The following is a 22,313-nucleotide window of genomic DNA, read 5'->3' as shown; positions in this document are numbered from 1 at the left end:
TAGGCACAGGGGGGGGGGGTCTGTATCTGCCCCTGTATGGTGTAATAGGCACAGGGGGGGGGGGTCTGTATCTGCCCCTGTATGGTGTAATAGGCACAGGGGGGGGGGGGGGGGTCTGTATCTGCCCCTGAATGGTGTAATAGGCACAGGGGGGGGGGGGGTCTGTATCTGCCCCTCTATGGTGTAATAGGCACAGGGGTGTCTGTATCTGCCCCTGTATGGTGTAATAGGCACAGGGGGGGGGGGTCTGTCTCTGCCCCTGTATGGTGTAATAGGCACAGGGGGGGTCTGTATCTGCCCCTGTATGGTGTAGTAGGCACAGGGGGGGGTGTCTGTATCTGCCCCTGTATGGTGTAATAGGCACAGGGGGGGGGTTGTATCTGCCCCTGTATGGTGTAATAGGCACAGGGGGTCTGTATCTGCCCCTGTATGGTGTAATAGGCACAGGGTGGTCTGTATCTGCCCCTGTATGGTGTAATAGGCACAGGGGGGGGTCTGTATCTGCCCCTGTATGGTGTAATAGGCACAGGGGGGGGTCTGTATCTGCCCCTGTATGGTGTAATAGGCACAGGGGGGGGTCTGTATCTGCCCCTGTATGGTGTAATAGGCACAGGGGGGGGGGTCTGTATCTGCCCCTGTATGGTGTAATAGGCACAGTGGGGGGGGGGGGGTCTGTATCTGCCCCTGTATGGTGTAATAGGCACAGGGGGTATGTATCTGCCCCTGTATGGTGTAATAGGCACAGGGGGGGGGGGGGGGTTTGTATCTGCCCCTGTAAGGAGTAATAGGCACAGGGGGGGGGGGGGGGGGGGTCTGTATCTGCCCCTGTATGGTGCACAGGGGGGGGGTCTGTATCAGCCCCTGTATGGTGTAATAGGCACAGGGGGGGTCTGTATCTGCCCCTGTATGGTGTAATAGGCACAGGGGGGGGGGTCTGTATCTGCCCCTGTATGGTGCAATAGGCACAGGGGTGTCTGTATCTGCCCCTGTATGGTATAATAGGCACAGGGGAGGGGGGTGGGGTCTGTATCTGCCCCTGTATGGTGTAATAGGCACAGGGGGGTCTGTATCTGCCCCTGTATGGTGTAATCGGCACAGGGGGGGGGGGTCTGTATCTGCCCCTGTATGGTGTAATAGGCACAGGGGGGGGGGGGGGGGGGGTCTGTATCTGCCCCTGTATGGTGTAATAGGCACAGGGGGGTCTGTATCTGCCCCTGCATGGTGTAATAGGCACAGGGGGTCTGTATCTGCCCCTGTATGGTGTAATAGGCACAGGGGGGGGGGTCTGTATCTGCCCCTGTATGGTGTAATAGGCACAGGGGGGGGGGGGTCTGTATCTGCCCCTGTATGGTGCAATAGGCACAGGGGGGGGTCTGTATCTGCCCCTGTATGGTGCAATAGGCACAGGGGGGTCTGTATCTGCCCTTGTATAGTGTAATAGGCACAGGGGGGGGTCTGTATCTGCCCCTGTATGGTGCAATAGGCACAGGGGGTCTGTATCTGCCCCTGTATGGTGTAATAGGCACAGGGGGGGGGGGGGGGGGGGAGTCTGTATCTGCCCCTGTATGGTGTAATAGGCACAGGGGGGGGTGTCTGTATCTGCCCCTGTATGGTGCAATAGGCACAGGGGGTCTGTATCTGCCCCTGTATGGTGTAATAGGCACAGGAGGGGGGGGGTCTGTATCTGCCCCTGTATGGTGTAATAGGCACAGGGGGGCTGTATCTGCCCCTGTATGGTGCAATAGGCACAGGGGGTCTGTATCTGCCCCTGTATGGTGCAATAGGCACAGGGGGGGGGGTCTGTATCTGCCCCTGTATGGTGTAATAGGCACGGGGGGGGGGGGGGTCTGTATCTGCCCCTGTATGGTGCAATAGGCACAGGGGGGGGGGGGGGGTCTGTATCTGCCCCTGTATGGTGTAATAGGCACAGGGGGTCTGTATCTGCCCCTGTATGGTGTAATAGGCACAGGGGGGGGGGTCTGTATCTGCCCCTGTACGGTGTAATAGGCACAGGGGGGGGTCTGTATCTGCCCCTGTATGGTGTAATAGGCACAGGGGGGGGGTCTGTATCTGCCCCTGTATGGTGTAATAGGCACAGGGGGGGGTCTGTATCTGCCCCTGTATGGTGTAATAGGCACAGGGGGGGGGGGGGGGGGTTGTATCTGCCCCTGTATGGTGTAATAGGCACAAGGTGGTCTGTATCTGCCCCTGTATGGTGTAATAGGCACAGGGGGTCTGTATCTGCCCCTGTATGGTGTAATAGGCACAGGGTGGTCTGTATCTGCCCCTGTATGGTGTAATAGGCACAGGGGGGGGGTCTGTATCTGCCCCTGTATGGTGTAATAGGCACAGGGGGGGGTCTGTATCTGCCCCTGTATGGTGTAATAGGCACAGGGGGGGGGGGGGGGGGGGGTCTGTATCTGCCCCTGTATGGTATAATAGGCACAGGGGGGGGTCTGTATCTGCCCCTGTATGGTGTAATAGGCACAGGGGGTATGTATCTGCCCCTGTATGGTGTAATAGGCACAGGGGGGGGGGGGTGGTTATATCTGCCCCTGTATGGAGTAATAGGCACAGGGGGGGGTCTGTATCTGCCCCTGTATGGTGCAATAGGCACAGGGGGGGGGTCTGTATCAGCCCCTGTATGGTGTAATAGGCACAGGGGGGGTCTGTATCTGCCCCTGTATGGTGTAATAGGCACAGGGGGGGGGGGGTCTGTATCTGCCCCTGTATGGTGCAATAGGCACAGGGGTGTCTGTATCTGCCCCTGTATGGTGTAATAGGCACAGGGGAGGGGGGTGGGGTCTGTATCTGCCCCTGTATGGTGTAATAGGCACAGGGGGGTCTGTATCTGCCCCTGTATGGTGTAATAGGCACAGGGGGGGGGGCCTGTATCTGCCCCTGTATGGTGTAATAGGCACAGGGGGGGTGGTGGGGGGTCTGTATCTGCCCCTGTATGGTGCAATAGGCACAGGGGTGTCTGTATCTGCCCCTGTATGGTGTAATAGGCACAGGGGAGGGGGGTGGGGTCTGTATCTGCCCCTGTATGGTGTAATAGGCACAGGGGGGTCTGTATCTGCCCCTGTATGGTGTAATAGGCACAGGGGGGGGGGCCTGTATCTGCCCCTGTATGGTGTAATAGGCACAGGGGGGGGGGGGGGTCTGTATCTGCCCCTGTATGGTGTAATAGGCACAGGGGGGTCTGTATCTGCCCCTGTATGGTGTAATAGGCGCAGGGGGTCTGTATCTGCCCCTGTATGGTGTAATAGGCACAGGGGGGGGTCTGTATCTGCCCCTGTATGGTGTAATAGGCACAGGGGGGGGCTGTATCTGCCCCTGTATGGTGCAATAGGCACAGGGGGGGGGTCTGTATCTGCCCCGTATGGTGCAATAGGCACAGGGGGGTCTGTATCTGCCCTTGTATGGTGTAATAGGCACAGGGGGGGTGTCTGTATCTGCCCCTGTATGGTGCAATAGGCACAGGGGGTCTGTATCTGCCCCTGTATGGTGTAATAGGCACAGGGGGGGGAGTCTGTATCTGCCCCTGTATGGTGTAATAGGCACATGGGGGGGGGGGGGTCTGTATCTGCCCCTGTATGGTGCAATAGGCACAGGGGGTCTGTATCTGCCCCTGTATGGTGTAATAGGCACAGGGGGGGGGGTCTGTATCTGCCCCTGTATGGTGTAATAGGCACAGGGGGGTCTGTATCTGCCCCTGTATGGTGTAATAGGCACAGGGGGTCTGTATCTGCCCCTGTATGGTGTAATAGGCACAGGGGGGGGGGGTCTGTATCTGCCCCTGTATGGTGTAATAGGCACAGGGGGGGGTCTGTATCTGCCCCTGTATGGTGCAATAGGCACAGGGGGGGGTGTCTGTATCTGCCCCGTATGGTGCAATAGGCACAGGGGGGTCTGTATCTGCCCTTGTATGGTGTAATAGGCACAGGGGGGGTGTCTGTATCTGCCCCTGTATGGTGCAATAGGCACAGGGGGTCTGTATCTGCCCCTGTATGGTGTAATAGGTACAGGGGGGGGGGGAGTCTGTATCTGCCCCTGTATGGTGTAATAGGCACAGGGGGGGGGGGGTGTCTGTATCTGCCCCTGTATGGTGCAATAGGCACAGGGGGTCTGTATCTGCCCCTGTATGGTGCAATAGGCACAGGGGGGGATCTGTATCTGCCCCTGTATGGTGTAATAGGCACAGGGGGGGGGTCTGTATCTGCCCCTGTATGGTGCAATAGGCACAGGGGGGGGGGTCTGTATCTGCCCCTGTATGGTGTAATAGGCACAGGGGGGGGTCTGTATCTGCCCCTGTATGGTGCAATAGGCACAGGGGGGGGGGGGTCTGTATCTGCCCCTGTATGGTGTAATAGGCACAGGGGGTCTGTATCTGCCCCTGTATGGTGCAATAGGCACAGGGGGGGGGGTCTGTATCTGCCCCTGTATGGTGTATTAGGCACAGGGGGGGGGTCTGTATCTGCCCCTGTATGGTGCAATAAGCACAGGGGGGGGTCTGTATCTGCCCCTGTATGGTGTAATAGGCACAGGGGGGGGGGGGGGTCTGTATCTGCCCCTGTATGGTGCAATAGGCACAGGGGGGGGGTCTGTATCTGCCCCTGTATGGTGTAATAGGCACAAGGTGGTCTGTATCTGCCCCTGTATGGTGTAATAGGCACAGGGGGTCTGTATCTGCCCCTGTATGGTGTAATAGGCACAGGGTGGTCTGTATCTGCCCCTGTATGGTGTAATAGGCACAGGGGGGGGTCTGTATCTGCCCCTGTATGGTGTAATAGGCACAGGGGGGGGGGGTCTGTATCTGCCCCTGTATGGTGTAATAGGCACAGGGGGGGGGGTCTGTATCTGCCCCTGTATGGTATAATAGGCACAGGGGGGGGGGTCTGTATCTGCCCCTGTATGGTGTAATAGGCACAGGGGGTATGTATCTGCCCCTGTATGGTGTAATAGGCACAGGGGGGGGGGGGTTATATCTGCCCCTGTATGGAGTAATAGGCACAGGGGGGGGGGTCTGTATCTGCCCCTGTATGGTGCAATAGGCACAGGGGGGGGTCTGTATCAGCCCCTGTATGGTGTAATAGGCACAGGGGGGGTCTGTATCTGCCCCTGTATGGTGTAATAGGCACAGGGGGGGGGGGTCTGTATCTGCCCCTGTATGGTGCAATAGGCACAGGGGTGTCTGTATCTGCCCCTGTATGGTGTAATAGGCACAGGGGAGGGGGGGTGGGGTCTGTATCTGCCCCTGTATGGTGTAATAGGCACAGGGGGGTCTGTATCTGCCCCTGTATGGTGTAATAGGCACAGGGGGGGGGGGGGGCTGTATCTGCCCCTGTATGGTGTAATAGGCACAGGGGGGGGGGGTGGGGGGTCTGTATCTGCCCCTGTATGGTGCAATAGGCACAGGGGTGTCTGTATCTGCCCCTGTATGGTGTAATAGGCACAGGGGAGGGGGGTGGGGTCTGTATCTGCCCCTGTATGGTGTAATAGGCACAGGGGGGTCTGTATCTGCCCCTGTATGGTGTAATAGGCACAGGGGGGGGGGGGGGCCTGTATCTGCCCCTGTATGGTGTAATAGGCACAGGGGGGGGGGGGGTCTGTATCTGCCCCTGTACGGTGTAATAGGCACAGGGGGGTCTGTATCTGCCCCTGTATGGTGTAATAGGCGCAGGGGGTCTGTATCTGCCCCTGTATGGTGTAATAGGCACAGGGGGGGGTCTGTATCTGCCCCTGTATGGTGTAATAGGCACAGGGGGGGGGCCTGTATCTGCCCCTGTATGGTGCAATAGGCACAGGGGGGGGGGTCTGTATCTGCCCCGTATGGTGCAATAGGCACAGGGGGGTCTGTATCTGCCCTTGTATGGTGTAATAGGCACAGGGGGGGTGTCTGTATCTGCCCCTGTATGGTGCAATAGGCACAGGGGGTCTGTATCTGCCCCTGTATGGTGTAATAGGCACAGGGGGGGGGAGTCTGTATCTGCCCCTGTATGGTGTAATAGGCACATGGGGGGGGGGGGTCTGTATCTGCCCCTGTATGGTGCAATAGGCACAGGGGGTCTGTATCTGCCCCTGATGGTGTAATAGGCACAGGGGGGGGGTCTGTATCTGCCCCTGTATGGTGTAATAGGCACAGGGGGGTCTGTATCTGCCCCTGTATGGTGTAATAGGCACAGGGGGTCTGTATCTGCCCCTGTATGGTGTAATAGGCACAGGGGGGGGGGGGGGTCTGTATCTGCCCCTGTATGGTGTAATAGGCACAGGGGGGGGTCTGTATCTGCCCCTGTATGGTGCAATAGGCACAGGGGGGGGGTGTCTGTATCTGCCCCGTATGGTGCAATAGGCACAGGGGGGTCTGTATCTGCCCTTGTATGGTGTAATAGGCACAGGGGGGGTGTCTGTATCTGCCCCTGTATGGTGCAATAGGCACAGGGGGGTCTGTATCTGCCCCTGTATGGTGTAATAGGTACAGGGGGGGGGGAGTCTGTATCTGCCCCTGTATGGTGTAATAGGCACAGGGGGGGGGGGGTGTCTGTATCTGCCCCTGTATGGTGCAATAGGCACAGGGGGTCTGTATCTGCCCCTGTATGGTGCAATAGGCACAGGGGGGGATCTGTATCTGCCCCTGTATGGTGTAATAGGCACAGGGGGGGGGTCTGTATCTGCCCCTGTATGGTGCAATAGGCACAGGGGGGGGGTCTGTATCTGCCCCTGTATGGTGTAATAGGCACAGGGGGGGGTCTGTATCTGCCCCTGTATGGTGCAATAGGCACAGGGGGGGGGGGGGTCTGTATCTGCCCCTGTATGGTGTAATAGGCACAGGGGGGTCTGTATCTGCCCCTGTATGGTGCAATAGGCACAGGGGGGGGGGGTCTGTATCTGCCCCTGTATGGTGTATTAGGCACAGGGGGGGGGGGTCTGTATCTGCCCCTGTATGGTGCAATAAGCACAGGGGGGGGTCTGTATCTGCCCCTGTATGGTGTAATAGGCACAGGGGGGGGGGGGGGGTCTGTATCTGCCCCTGTATGGTGCAATAGGCACAGGGGGTCTGTATCTGCCCCTGTATGGTGCAATAGGCACAGGGGGGGGATCTGTATCTGCCCCTGTATGGTGTAATAGGCACAGGGGGGGGGTCTGTATCTGCCCCTGTATGGTGCAATAGGCACAGGGGGGGGGGTCTGTATCTGCCCCTGTATGGTGTAATAGGCACAGGGGGGGGTCTGTATCTGCCCCTGTATGGTGCAATAGGCACAGGGGGGTCTGTATCTGCCCTTGTATGGTGTAATAGGCACAGGGGGGGTGTCTGTATCTGCCCCTGTATGGTGCAATAGGCACAGGGGGTCTGTATCTGCCCCTGTATGGTGTAATAGGCACAGGGGGGGGAGTCTGTATCTGCCCCTGTATGGTGTAATAGGCACATGGGGGGGGGGGGTCTGTATCTGCCCCTGTATGGTGCAATAGGCACAGGGGGTCTGTATCTGCCCCTGTATGGTGTAATAGGCACAGGGGGGGGGTCTGTATCTGCCCCTGTATGGTGTAATAGGCACAGGGGGGGTCTGTATCTGCCCCTGTATGGTGTAATAGGCACAGGGGGTCTGTATCTGCCCCTGTATGGTGTAATAGGCACAGGGGGGGGGGGGGTCTGTATCTGCCCCTGTATGGTGTAATAGGCACAGGGGGGGGTCTGTATCTGCCCCTGTATGGTGCAATAGGCACAGGGGGGGGGGTGTCTGTATCTGCCCCGTATGGTGCAATAGGCACAGGGGGGTCTGTATCTGCCCTTGTATGGTGTAATAGGCACAGGGGGGGGTGTCTGTATCTGCCCCTGTATGGTGCAATAGGCACAGGGGGGTCTGTATCTGCCCCTGTATGGTGTAATAGGTACAGGGGGGGGGGAGTCTGTATCTGCCCCTGTATGGTGTAATAGGCACAGGGGGGGGGGGGGGGTGTCTGTATCTGCCCCTGTATGGTGCAATAGGCACAGGGGGTCTGTATCTGCCCCTGTATGGTGCAATAGGCACAGGGGGGGATCTGTATCTGCCCCTGTATGGTGTAATAGGCACAGGGGGGGGTCTGTATCTGCCCCTGTATGGTGCAATAGGCACAGGGGGGGGGTCTGTATCTGCCCCTGTATGGTGTAATAGGCACAGGGGGGGGGTCTGTATCTGCCCCTGTATGGTGCAATAGGCACAGGGGGGGGGGGTCTGTATCTGCCCCTGTATGGTGTAATAGGCACAGGGGGTCTGTATCTGCCCCTGTATGGTGCAATAGGCACAGGGGGGGGGGGGTCTGTATCTGCCCCTGTATGGTGTATTAGGCACAGGGGGGGGGGGGTCTGTATCTGCCCCTGTATGGTGCAATAAGCACAGGGGGGGGTCTGTATCTGCCCCTGTATGGTGTAATAGGCACAGGGGGGGGGGGGGGTCTGTATCTGCCCCTGTATGGTGCAATAGGCACAGGGGGGGGGGGGGTCTGTATCTGCCCCTGTATGGTGTAATAGGCACAGGGGGGGGGATTTGTATCTGCCCCTGTATGGTGTAATAGGCACAGGGGGGGGTCTGTATCTGCCCCTGTATGGTGTAATAGGCACAGGGGGGGGGGGTCTGTATCTGCCCCTGTATGGTGTAATAGGCACAGGGGGGGGTCTGTATCTGCCCCTGTATGGTGTAATAGGCACGGGGGGGGGGGGGGGGGTCTGTATCTGCCCCTGTATGGTGTAATAGGCACGGGGGGGGGTCTGTATCTGCCCCTGTATGGTGTAATAGGCACAGGGGGGGGGGGTCTGTATCTGCCCCTGTATGGTGCAATAGGCACAGGGGGGGGGTCTGTATCTGCCCCTGTATGGTGTAATAGGCACAGGGGGGGGGGGGGGGGGTCTGTATCTGCCCCTGTATGGTGTAATAGGCACAGGGGGGGGGGGTCTGTATCTGCCCCTGTATGGTGTAATAGGCACAGGGGGGGTCTGTATCTGCCCCTGTATGGTGTAATAGGCACAGGGGGGGGTCTGTATCTGCCCCTGTATGGTGTAATAGGCACATGAACGGTGGTTATATCTCCATCATAACTTCTTTTGATCTCTTTTAGGCTCTTCCCGGTCGCCTGCAGCTCTCTATGCAGATAGATGGGAACGTTGTCCAGATAGAGCTGCAGCACAACCGGTAAGTGGTCAGTGGCAGATGGCACCACCAGGGTGCGGGGTATGATGTATCCGCCTCTGACTGGTGTACGGGGCACGGTGTACAGTGAGGGCAGCGTATGATGTATCCGCCTCTGGCTGGTGTACGGGGCACGGTGTACAGTGAGGGCAGCGTATGATGTATCCGCCTCTGGCTGGTGTACGGGGCGCGGTGTACAGTGAGGGCAGCGTATGATGTATCCGCCTCTGGCTGGTGTACGGGGCACGGTGTACAGTGAGGGCAGCGTATGATGTATCCGCCTCTGGCTGGTGTACGGGGCACGGTGTACAGTGAGGGCAGCGTATGATGTATCCCCCTCTGGCTGGTGTATGGGGCGCGGTGTACAGTGGGGGGCAGCGTATGATGTATCCGCCTCTGGCTGGTGTACGGGGCACGGTGTACAGTGAGGGCAGCGTATGATGTATCCGCCTCTGGCTGGTGTACGGGGCACGGTGTACAGTGAGGGCAGTGTATGATGTATCCGCCTCTGGCTGGTGTACGGGGCGCGGTGTACAGTGAGGGCAGCGTATGATGTATCCGCCTCTGGCTGGTGTATGGGGCACGGTGTACAGTGAGGGCAGCGTGTGATGTATCCGCCTCTGGCTGGTGTATGGGGCACGGTGTACAGTGAGGGCAGCGTATGATGTATCCGCCTCTGGCTGGTGTACGGGGCGCGGTGTACAGTGAGGGCAGCGTATGATGTATCCGCCTCTGGCTGGTGTACGGGGCACGGTGTACAGTGAGGGCAGCGTATGATGTATCCGCCTCTGGCTGGTGTACGGGGCACGGTGTACAGTGAGGGCAGCGTATGATGTATCCGCCTCTGGCTGGTGTACGGGGCGCGGTGTACAGTGAGGGCAGCGTGTGATGTATCCGCCTCTGGCTGGTGTACGGGGCACGGTGTACAGTGAGGGCAGCGTATGATGTATCCGCCTCTGGCTGGTGTACGGGGCACGGTGTACAGTGAGGGCAGCGTATGATGTATCCGCCTCTGGCTGGTGTACGGGGCACGGTGTACAGTGAGGGCAGCGTATGATGTATCCGCCTCTGGCTGGTGTACGGGGCGCGGTGTACAGTGAGGGCAGCGTGTGATGTATCCGCCTCTGGCTGGTGTACGGGGCGCGGTGTACAGTGGGGGTAGCGTATGATGTATCCGCCTCTGGCTGGTGTATGCGGCGCGCGGTGTACAGTGAGGGCAGCGTATGATGTATCCGCCTCTGGCTTGGTGTACGGGGCGCGGTGTACAGTGAGGGCAGCGTATGATGTATCCGCCTCTGGCTGGTGTACGGGGCACGGTGTACAGTGAGGGTAGCGTATGATGTATCCGCCTCTGGCTGGTGTACGGGGCGCGGTGTACAGTGAGGGCAGCGTATGATGTATCCGCCTCTGGCTGGTGTACGGGGCGCGGTGTACAGTGAGGGCAGCGTGTGATGTATCCGCCTCTGGCTGGTGTACGGGGCGCGGTGTACAGTGAGGGTAGCGTATGATGTATCCGCCTCTGGCTGGTGTATGGGGCGCGGTGTACAGTGAGGGCAGCGTATGATGTATCCGCCTCTGGCTGGTGTACGGGGCGCGGTGTACAGTGAGGGCAGCGTATGATGTATCCGCCTCTGGCTGGTGTACGGGGTGCGGTGTACAGTGAGGGCAGCGTGTGATGTATCCGCCTCTGGCTGGTGTACGGGGCGCGGTGTACAGTGAGGGCAGCGTGTGATGTATCCGCCTCTGGCTGGTGTACGGGGCGCGGTGTACAGTGAGGGCAGCGTATGATGTATCCGCCTCTGGCTGGTGTACGGGGCACGGTGTACAGTGAGGGCAGCGTGTGATGTATCCGCCTCTGGCTGGTGTACGGGGCACGGTGTACAGTGAGGGCAGCGTATGATGTATCCGCCTCTGGCTGGTGTACGGGGCGCGGTGTACAGTGAGGGCAGCGTGTGATGTATCCGCCTCTGGCTGGTGTACGGGGCACGGTGTACAGTGAGGGCAGCGTGTGATGTATCCGCCTCTGGCTGGTGTACGGGGCGCGGTGTACAGTGAGGGCAGCGTATGATGTATCCGCCTCTGGCTGGTGTACGGGGCACGGTGTACAGTGAGGGCAGCGTATGATGTATCCGCCTCTGGCTGGTGTACGGGGCACGGTGTACAGTGAGGGCAGCGTATGATGTATCCGCCTCTGGCTGGTGTACGGGGCACGGTGTACAGTGAGGGCAGCGTATGATGTATCCGCCTCTGGCTGGTGTACGGGGCGCGGTGTACAGTGAGGGCAGCGTGTGATGTATCCGCCTCTGGCTGGTGTACGGGGCGCGGTGTACAGTGGGGGTAGCGTATGATGTATCCGCCTCTGGCTGGTGTATGCGGCGCGGTGTACAGTGAGGGCAGCGTATGATGTATCCGCCTCTGGCTGGTGTACGGGGCGCGGTGTACAGTGAGGGCAGCGTATGATGTATCCGCCTCTGGCTGGTGTACGGGGCACGGTGTACAGTGAGGGCAGCGTATGATGTATCCGCCTCTGGCTGGTGTATGGGGCGCGGTGTACAGTGAGGGCAGCGTGTGATGTATCCGCCTCTGGCTGGTGTACGGGGCGCGGTGTACAGTGAGGGTAGCGTATGATGTATCCGCCTCTGGCTGGTGTATGGGGCGCGGTGTACAGTGAGGGCAGCGTATGATGTATCCGCCTCTGGCTGGTGTACGGGGCGCGGTGTACAGTGAGGGCAGCGTATGATGTATCCGCCTCTGGCTGGTGTACGGGGTGCGGTGTACAGTGAGGGCAGCGTGTGATGTATCCGCCTCTGGCTGGTGTACGGGGCGCGGTGTACAGTGAGGGCAGCGTGTGATGTATCCGCCTCTGGCTGGTGTACGGGGCGCGGTGTACAGTGAGGGCAGCGTATGATGTATCCGCCTCTGGCTGGTGTACGGGGCACGGTGTGCAGTGAGGGCAGCGTATGATGTATCCGCCTCTGGCTGGTGTACGGGGCGCGGTGTACAGTGAGGGCAGCGTATGATGTATCCGCCTCTGGCTGGTGTACGGGGCACGGTGTACAGTGAGGGCAGCGTGTGATGTATCCGCCTCTGGCTGGTGTACGGGGCACGGTGTACAGTGAGGGCAGCGTATGATGTATCCGCCTCTGGCTGGTGTACGGGGCGCGGTGTACAGTGAGGGCAGCGTGTGATGTATCCGCCTCTGGCTGGTGTACGGGGCGCGGTGTACAGTGAGGGCAGCGTATGATGTATCCGCCTCTGTCTGGTGTACGGGGCACGGTGTACAGTGAGGGCAGCGTGTGATGTATCCGCCTCTGGCTGGTGTACGGGGCACGGTGTACAGTGAGGGCAGCGTATGATGTATCCGCCTCTGGCTGGTGTACGGGGCGCGGTGTACAGTGAGGGCAGCGTATGATGTATCCGCCTCTGGCTGGTGTACGGGGCACGGTGTACAGTGAGGGCAGCGTATGATGTATCCGCCTCTGGCTGGTGTACAGGGCACTGTGTACAGTGAGGGCAGCGTATGATGTATCCGCCCATAGCTGCAGCCAGAGGTGCCAGTGACGGGCAGGGAAGGTGCTGAGCCTGGCAGTATGGGGGCGGCACAGGATGGGAGGTCTCGGCACACAATGAGGGGTGTTGGTGGCTTATTTACACTGTATCCGGAGTTCCCCCTTAGAGGAGAGATGTTGGGAGGAGGGGTGGGCTAGGAATGCTGGCAGGGGGGGACTGAATGGGAAATTGCAGGAACGCTGCCTAATTGCAGTCACCCAGGCGATGCCACGCTCCCAGTCCCGTGTAGATGCGTGTGTGTGTGGGTGGCACACCTGTCACCTGCGGGGCATACTGCCACAGCTGACCTCTGCTGTATGGGGAGCATTGTAGGGTGTGGAGGGTGGTTTTGATGCTCATGGTTTGATAATGGCTGATTGATGGGTATTTGGGGTATTTACCCCTTTCTTTCCCCGCTCTCCTGTCTTCCAGACACCTCCTGCCGCACTCTCACACTGTCACCTATTACCTTCCTGACGGGAGACGGCGGACGAATCCCTTCTCAGAGCCGGTATGTACGCGGGAAGATGCTGCGTCGCCGCCTGCTAGGACATCACTACCGCTAATGCCCCCTCCTCTTATTACAGGTGAACTGTTACTACCAGGGGAAGGTGCAGGGAGAGCGGGTCACCTGGAGCAGCCTTAGTCTGTGCTCCGGACTCAGGTAATCCTAACGTCACACTATCCATTCATACATTCCTCACAATAATACACAGCATTACACGGCCGGAGGGTCCTGCTTGTCACCTGAGACCCCATAATACATAATCACTCACCAGGCACCAGATACCACAATGTCCTCAGAGCAGCACGTCTGACAGGAACCAAACGGCAGCTCACTATTCAGAAGGATCTGGTGACCCCTGGTGGTGAAAAAACATATGGCAAGGATACACTACAAATCAGACAGCCCCCCAGAGATCCGTTCCAGGTTACCAGAGAGCCCAGCCCCCCAGAGATCCGTTCCAGGTTACCAGAGAGCCCAGCCCCCCAGAGACCCATTCCAGGTTACCAGAGAGCCCAGCCCCCCAGAGATCCGTTCCAGGTTACCAGAGAGCCCAGCCCCCCAGAGACCCATTCCAGGTTACCAGAGAGCCCAGCCCCCCAGAGATCCGTTCCAGGTTACCAGAGAGCCCAGCCCCCCAGAGACCCATTCCAGGTTACCAGAGAGCCCAGCCCCCCAGAGATCCGTTCCAGGTTACCAGAGAGCCCAGCCCCCCAGAGACCCATTCCAGGTTACCAGAGAGCCCAGCCCCCCAGAGATCCGTTCCAGGTTACCTGAGAGCCCAGCCCCCCAGAGATCCATTCCAGGTTACCAGAGAGCCCAGCCCCCCAGAGACCCATTCCAGGTTACCCGAGAGCTCAGCCCCCAGAGATCCGTTCCAGGTTACCGGAGAGCCCAGCCCCCCAGAGACCCATTCCAGGTTACCAGAGAGCCCAGCCCCCCAGAGATCCGTTCCAGGTTACCTGAGAGCCCAGCCCCCCAGAGACCCATTCCAGGTTACCAGAGAGCCCAGCCCCCCAGAGATCCGTTCCAGGTTACCGGAGAGCCCAGCCCCCCAGAGACCCATTCCAGGTTACCAGAGAGCCCAGCCCCCCAGAGACCCATTCCAGGTTACCCGAGAGCCCAGCCCCCAGAGATCCGTTCCAGGTTACCGGAGAGCCCAGCCCCCCAGAGACCCATTCCAGGTTACCAGAGAGCCCAGCCCCCAGAGATCCGTTCCAGGTTACCGGAGAGCCCAGCCCCCCAGAGACCCATTCCAGGTTACCAGAGAGCCCAGCCCCCTAGAGACCCATTCCAGGTTACCAGAGAGCCCAGCCCCCCAGAGACCCGTTCCAGGTTACCTGAGAGCCCAGCCCCCCCAGAGATCCGTTCCAGGTTACCTGAGAGCCCAGCCCCCCAGAGACCTGTTCCAGGTTACCTGAGAGCCCAGCCCACCAGAGATCCATTCCAGGTTACCTGAGAGCCCAGCCCACCAGAGACCCATTCCAGGTTACCTGAGAGCCCAGCCCCCCAGAGACCCGTTCCAGCCCACCATAGACCCGTTCCAGCCCCCCACAGACCCGTTCCAGCCCACCAGAGACCCGTTCCAGGTTACCTGAGAGCCCAGCCCCCCAGAGACCCGTTCCAGCCCCCCAGAGACCCGTTCCAGCCCCCCAGAGACCCGTTCCAGCCCCCCAGAGACCCGTTCCAGCCCCCCAGAGATTCGTTCCAGCCCACCAGAGACCCGTTCCAGGTTACCTGAGAGCCCAGCCCCCCAGAGACCCGTTCCAGCCCACCATAGACCCGTTCCAGCCCACCATAGACCCGTTCCAGCCCACCAGAGACCCGTTCCAGGTTACCTGAGAGCCCAGCCCACCAGAGACCCGTTCCAGCCCCCCAGCGACCCGTTCCAGGTTACCCGAGATTCCAGCTCTGCCGCTCTGTCATGCAGCGCACCATGTACGGAGATCATATCTCCCCTCGCCATGCGGGTATTGGGGTGTGTTGTTGTTATTGTGTGAATGTGATCCTCTCTGTAACAGGGGGACGATCGTTATGTCTCCGGAGCGCCAGTACAGTATTGAGCCAGTCTCAGGAGATCCCTACCACAAGCACATACTGCGGCAGATCCAGGACAGGCGGAACGTGACGTGTGAGACCCGGGACAGGCTCCGCAATGTATCTGCCAATCACAGGACAGGAAGGGCACTGCTCAGCACGGACAACCCCCACCTTACAGAAGAGGAGCGGTCACTTTCACACCAGGCAGAGTCACATCGGGTGCGACTACATACAGTAACTACACAGGGAGGTGGTCTCCGGGGCGTCTACACACGGGGGGTGGTCTCTGGGGTGTCTACACACGGGGGGTGGTCTCTGGGGTGTCTACACACGGGGGGTGGTCTCCGGGGCGTCTACACACGGGGGGTGGTCTCCTGGGGTGTCTACACACGGGGGGTGGTCTCCTGGGGTGTCTACACACGGGGGGTGGTCTCTGGGGTGTCTACACACGGGGGGTGGTCTCTGGGGTGTCTACACACGGGGGGTGGTCTCTGGGGTGTCTACACACGGGGGGGGGTGGTCTCTGGGGTGTCTACACACGGGGGGTGGTCTCCGGGGCGTCTACACACGGGGGGTGGTCTCCTGGGGTGTCTACACACGGGTGGTGGTCTCCTGGGGTGTCTACACACGGGGGGTGGTCTCTGGGGTGTCTACACACGGGGGGTGGTCTCTGGGGTGTCTACACACGGGGGGTGGTCTCTGGGGTGTCTACACACGGGGGGTGGTCTCTGGGGTGTCTACACACGGGGGGTGGTCTCTGGGGTGTCTACACACGGGGGGTGGTCTCTGGGGTGTCTACACACGGGGGGTGGTCTCCGGGGTGCCTTCACATGGGGGGGGGGGGGGGCGGGGGGTGGTCTCCGGGGTGGCTACCCAGAGGACTATATTTACAGTGTTCTATCTTCCAGGTGAGGAGGGATGTAACCAGTGAGATGAAGTACGTGGAGCTTGTGATAGTAGCGGATAATAGTGAGGTGAGTGTGATAGTAGCGGATAATAGTGAGGTGAGTGTGATGGTAGCGGATAATAGTGAGGTGAGTGTGATGTAACGGATAATAGTGAGGTGAGTGTGATGTAGCGGATAATAGTGAGGTGAGTGTGATGTAGCGGATAATAGTGAGGTGAGTGTGATTTAGCGTATAATAGTGAGGTGAGTGTGATAGTAGCGGATAATAGTGAGGTGAGTGTCATAGTAGCGGATAATAGTGAGGTGAGTATGACGGTAGCGGATAATAGTGAGGTGAGTGTGATGTAGCGGATAATAATGAGGTGAGTGTGATGGTAGTGGATGATAGTGAGGTGAGTGATGGTAGCGGATGATAGTGAGGTGAGTGTGATGGTAGCGGGTAATAGTGAGGTGAGTGTGATGGTAGTGGATGATAGTGAGGTGAGTGGATGGTAGCGGATAATAGTGAGGTGAGTGTGATGGTAGCGGATAATAGTGAGGTGAGTGTGACGGTAGCGGGTAATAGTGAGGTGAGTGTGATAGTAGCGGATGATAGTGAGGTGAGTGGATGGTAGCGGATAATAGTGAGGTGAGTGTGATGGTAGCGGATAATAGTGAGGTGAGTGTGACGGTAGCGGGTAATAGTGAGGTGAGTGTGATAGTAGCGGATAATAGTGAGGTGAGTGTGACGGTAGCGGATAATAGTGAGGTGAATGTGATGGTAGCAGATAATAGTGAGGTGAGTGTAATGTAGTGTATAATAGTGAGGTGAGTGTGACGGTAGCAGGTAATAGTGAGGTGAGTGTGACGGTAGCTGGTAATAGTGAGGTTAGTGTGACGGTAGCGGATAATAGTGAGGTGAATGTGATGGTAGCGGATAATAGTGAGGTGAGTGTCATGTAGTGTATAATAGTGAGGTGAGTGTGACAGTAGCGGGTAATAGTGAGGTGAGTGTGACGGTAGCGGGTAATAGTGAGGTGAGTGTGACGGTAGCGGGTAATAGTGAGGTGGGTGTGATGGTAGCGGGTAATAATGAGGTGAGTGTGATGGTAGTGGATGATAGTGAGGTGAGTGATGGTAGCGGATGATAGTGAGGTGAGTGTGATGGTAGCGGGTAATAGTGAGGTGAGTGTGATGGTAGTGGATGATAGTGAGGTGAGTGGATGGTAGCGGATAATAGTGAGGTGAGTGTGATGGTAGCGGATAATAGTGAGGTGAGTGTGACGGTAGCGGGTAATAGTGAGATGAGTGTGATAGTAGCGGATAATAGTGAGGTGAGTGTGACGGTAGCGGATAATAGTGAGGTGAATGTGATGGTAGCAGATAATAGTGAGGTGAGTGTAATGTAGTGTATAATAGTGAGGTGAGTGTGACGGTAGCAGATAATAGTGTGGTGAATGTGACGGTAGCAGGTAATAGTGAGGTGAGTGTGACGGTAGCTGGTAATAGTGAGGTTAGTGTGACGGTAGCGGATAATAGTGAGGTGAATGTGATGGTAGCGGGTAATAGTGAGGTGAGTGTGACGGTAGCGGGTAATAGTGAGGTGAGTGTGACGGTAGCGGGTAATAGTGAGGTTAGTGTGACGGTAGCGGATAATAGTGAGGTGAATGTGATGGTAGCGGATAATAGTGAGGTGAGTGTGATGTAGTGTATAATAGTGAGCTGAGTGTGACAGTAGCGGGTAATAGTGAGGTGAGTGTGATGGTAGCGGCTAATAGTGAGGTGAGTGTGACAGTAGCGGGTAATAGTGAGGTGAGTGTGACAGTAGCGGGTAATAGTGAGGTGAGTGTGATGGTAGCGTCTAATAGTGAGGTGAGTGTGACAGTAGCGGGTAATAGTGAGGTGAGTGTGATGTAGTGTATAATAGTGAGGTGAGTGTGACAGTAGCGGGTAATAGTGAGGTGAGTGACGGTAGCGGATAATAGTGAGGTGAGTATGACGGTAGCGGATAATCGTGATGTGAGTGTGACAGTACTGGATAATAGTGAGGTGAGTGTGACGGTAGTGGGTAATAGTGAGGTGTGACGGTAGTGGATAATAGTGAGGTGTGACGGTAGTGGATAATAGTGAGGTGAGTGTGACGGTAGTGGGTAATAGTGAGGTGTGACAGTACTGGATAATAGTGAGGTGAGTGTGACGGTAGTGGGTAATAGTGAGGTGTGACGGTAGTGGATAATAGTGAGGTGAGTGTGATGGCGCTGCTGCCTCGTGTCACACCATTGTGTTACTCATTATTCATTCTTCTCTCTCCATATCCAGTACCAGATGCTTCACCGAGACCTGAAAGCGCTCTACCTGCGGATACTGGAGATCGCCAACAAGGTGGACGCGGTCAGTAACAGCGCGGTCATCGGACTGCACGTTGCACGCCACCAGCTCGGTCACTGTGTTCTTCTCTCTCCTCCAGTATTACCGGGTGCTGAACGTCAGAGTGCTGCTGGTGATGGTGGAGGTCTGGAGCCAGAAAGACCAGATCACGGTCAGCACCGATCCTGCAGAGACGCTGAGCAGGTTCCTGTCCTGGCGAGAGAAAGAGCTGCTGCCGCGGGTTCACCATGACAACGCCCAGCTCCTCACGTGAGTGTCGCACTATTGTGGGGGGGAATCTGCGTGTCCTGTTATTATTACCACCGTGTATTTATATAGTGCTGCAGCGGTCTCATCCGCCTCCGTCCTTGCACCAGTACTAAATTATATAACACAAGGTGCCGGCATCGCTGTACAGGGATTATCCATACAACTGGACAGTGGAGCTGACAATCTAAATTCTCTACCACACTCGCCAAGGTTAATTTAACGTCGTTGGGGTGTGGGAGGCAACCAGGGCGTTCAGAACCCCCCCCCACCTCTAAAACATACAAACTCCTGATGGCGCCCGAGTCAGGAAATTCCCCCAGTTCTTAGAGGTAGAGATGCTCCCCACTGTGCCACACCGCTGCCACTGCTTGTCCTGAACTGCTGATAAAACCTCTCTGATTTTTTTTTTTAGGGGTGTCACATTTACGGGCTCCTCGGTTGGCATGGCGACCATCAACTCCATATGTACGGCGGATCGTTCTGGAGGCGTGAACATGGTAAGTTGATTGGCGTAAACGCAGGTAATGTGAAAAACCTTTGTTTCTCCTTCATCCACTAGGGGCCACTGGAGCGCAGTTACAATGGGGAAATAGTAGGCAGTAATTGGGAGCTGGCACTTTAAAACTCTAACACTGTGGCTAGCTCCTCCCCTACTATCTCCCCTCCAAGCCAGTCTTAGTTTTGTGCCCAAGGGAGCTGGTCACTCTTGGGATTTCTCTGAAGAATTTTTATTTTCTTTCTTGCACACACAGACTGGCAGCTCTGCCTCTGCCAGTCTGCACCGCGGGAGCTGCCGGCGGGGTCCCATCGCAGCTGCGTGCGGCTCGGGATGGGCCCCGGCTGAAGGAGACACTGAGCTCTCCGGAGCCGGCCAGACACCGCTACGTGCGGCGCGTGTCGGGGCCGCTCCGTCGGCAGAAGATTCCGGCAGCGGTAAGTATGTGCGGGCGGACACACCGCTGCGTGCGGCGCGTGGCGGGGCTGCTTCACCAAGGGGTGAGTAAAAGCAGTGCTGTGGTTGGATGCACACTTTTATTTATATTGTGTAATTTACTGTGACTTATTTATACTGGTCCCTACGCCGCAGCTCCTACCCGCTCCCCCCCGCCGCTCCCCCCCCCCCCCCCGCCCCCCCACCGCCACTCTTAGGGCTGGTCCCGGCCGCGGCTCACTCCCCCCGCTGTTCGCGGGTCCCGGCTCGCTCGCTCCCCCCGCTCCTTCAGCCGGATCCCCGCTAAGCGCGGCTCACAGAGCCGGCACGGGGATCGCGCTGGAGGCGCAAAGCAAGTTTAAATTTGGCGCCTTTGCGGGGGGGGCGGAGCTTAGCCCCGCTCTACTCCGCTGGACTCAGCGCGCGCTGGCGGCCATTTCCCGAGGCTGCAGCGCTGGAAGCAGAGGCGGATCTTTGTTCGGGACACGCAGTGAGCTGGTTACAGTGGGGACAGGGGGCACTGGGGGCACCTGTACTTTTTTGTTAGGGCTGCTTACACTGCACAGTACAGTGCAGGATACGTAGGGCTGCTGTGGCTGCGCGGCCCCCCCCCCCCCCCCCTCCCTCCCCTTCTGCCTATTGCTGTGGGTGTGTGGGGGAGGGTGACCGCTTGGTGCTGCCATGGCAGGCAAAGGCTCCAAGGCAACTCAGAAGCAGAGTCTTCATTTATGTGAGGAGTGGGGGTCAGAATCTACCCAGTCCTCATCAGAACCCCAGAGCACCCCTGCATGGACATCACAGCTCACAGAGGTTATGTCCCTGCTGACTAGGGAACTGAAGGCCCCTAGAGTAGACAGAGAGGCGGCCCGGGTCCGACAGCCGGTCCCGGTGCCGGAGCCGGAACCAGCATGGGCTATTTCCCTTGCAAAATCAGTTGAAGGGCTCTCTAGGGCGGTAATCCCTTCCCACGCCCCGTCCTTTAGTCCTCCCACACAGGCTTCTAAAAAGAGATTGCTAGCCTCTGTGTTGCAGGATTCTGACGATGATATGCCTCAATTAGATGAGGCAGTGGTAGATATTCAGGATACTGATGACGATCAGGTGTACGGGGACTCTGAACCAGTAGCTCAGGGTATTGAGGCTCTTATTACTGCTATTCGCTCAGTATTACAGGTGGAGGAGACGGAGCAGGACACCTTACGCCCTTCAAGGTTTGGCACCGACCAATGCTTGCCGGTGACTTTTCCAGTTTCTTGTCCTCCTGGTGGCCCCGGATTGGCCGCGCAGGACTTGGTACTCCACCCTACACCTGTTGTCAGTAGCCGAGCCTTGGCCCCTGCCACTACGAGACGATCTTCTGCAACAGGGTCCTTTTCTTTATCCAAACTTACGCAGGCTACGTTTGACGGCGTGGCTGTTGAGAAAGCCATCTTGAAAAAGAAACGGATTCCTCGTACAGTTATCCCTACTATGCTTCGGGCTAGAAAGTCAGTTACATCTTCTCACTACTACCATATTTGGAAGACTTATGTAGCTTGGTGTGAACGTCGACAGTTTTCTCCTTCAGTTTTTCGCTTGGCCCGCCTTCTCAGTTTTTTGCAGGCGGGTTTCTCGGCAGGCCTAAGACTGGGTTCACTAAAGGTGCAGGTCTCGGCTCTTTCGGTTTTTTTTCCAGAAAAAGTTAGCCTTGCTGCCAGAAGTTCAGACTTTCTTTCAGGGGGTTTTACGTATACAGCCTCCCTTCCGCCCACCAACAGCACCATGGGACCTCAGTCTGGTTCTCGCTTTTCTGCAATCCTCGTTATTTGAGCCGCTGGAGTCAGTGGAGATGAAATCTCTCACCTGGAAGGTGGTTCTTCTCCTGGCTCTCGCTTCGGCTAGATGGGTGTCGGAACTTGGGGCTCTTTCTTGTCGTCCTCCTTACCTGGTGTTTCATGCTGATAGGGCCGAGCTTCGTACTCGTATGTCTTTTCTACCTAAGGTGGTGTCTGATTTTCACATCAATCAGCCGCTTGTGGTTCCGCCACTCTCGGTAGACTCTCCGGATTCAAGATCATTGGACGTTGTCAGAGCGCTCAAGATCTATGTGGATAGGACTTCAGCTATTCGGAAGTCAGATTCCTTATTTGTTTTATACGATGCTGCTCGCCGTGGTTGGCCGGCTTCTAAACAGACTTTGTCACGATGGATTCGGCTGACCATCAGACAGGCTTATTTGGCAGCTTCTCGGGAACCTCCGGATTCAATTTCAGCGCACTCTACGCGTTCTGTGGGACCTTCGTGGGCGGCTGCCCGTGGGGTCTCTATGACTTCTTTATGTCGGGCGGCTACTTGGTCGGGCCGACGGTATCCGGACTCAAGGTCGACAACAAAAAGGTCGACACACCTTAGGTCGACATGGACAAAAGGTCGACAGGAACAATGTCGGCATGGAAAAATGTCGACGTGAGTTTTTCACAATTTTTTTCTTTTTTGGAACTTTTTCATACTTAACGATCCACGTGGACTACGATTGGAACGGTAATCTGTGCCGAGCGAAGTGGAGCGGAGCGAAGGCACCATGCCCGAAGCATGGCGAGCGAAGTGAGCCATGCGAGGGGA

At 57.5% G+C, this 22,313-nt stretch overlaps 1 protein-coding gene across 7 annotated transcripts in view; it reads left to right on the top strand.

Moving 5' to 3' along the window:
• Window positions 1–22,313, top strand: part of ADAM15 (ADAM metallopeptidase domain 15) — an 83,596-nt gene that overhangs the window by 25,903 nt on the left and 35,380 nt on the right. For all 7 annotated transcript variants that reach the window (XM_063946639.1, XM_063946638.1, XM_063946636.1 and 4 more), the window contains exons 3-10: window positions 9,094–9,167; window positions 13,146–13,224; window positions 13,301–13,377; window positions 15,240–15,477; window positions 16,167–16,232; window positions 18,464–18,535; window positions 18,612–18,781; window positions 19,194–19,278. In XM_063946639.1, coding sequence (XP_063802709.1) covers window positions 9,094–9,167; window positions 13,146–13,224; window positions 13,301–13,377; window positions 15,240–15,477; window positions 16,167–16,232; window positions 18,464–18,535; window positions 18,612–18,781; window positions 19,194–19,278 — 861 coding nt within the window. The remainder of the gene's footprint in view (window positions 1–9,093; window positions 9,168–13,145; window positions 13,225–13,300; window positions 13,378–15,239; window positions 15,478–16,166; window positions 16,233–18,463; window positions 18,536–18,611; window positions 18,782–19,193; window positions 19,279–22,313) is intronic.

This window comes from Pseudophryne corroboree, chromosome 12, assembly GCF_028390025.1.
Source record: "Pseudophryne corroboree isolate aPseCor3 chromosome 12, aPseCor3.hap2, whole genome shotgun sequence".
Lineage (NCBI taxonomy): Eukaryota > Metazoa > Chordata > Amphibia > Anura > Myobatrachidae > Pseudophryne > Pseudophryne corroboree.
Note: the sequence above shows the minus strand (reverse complement) of the source record. Positions and strands in the feature narration are given on the sequence as shown.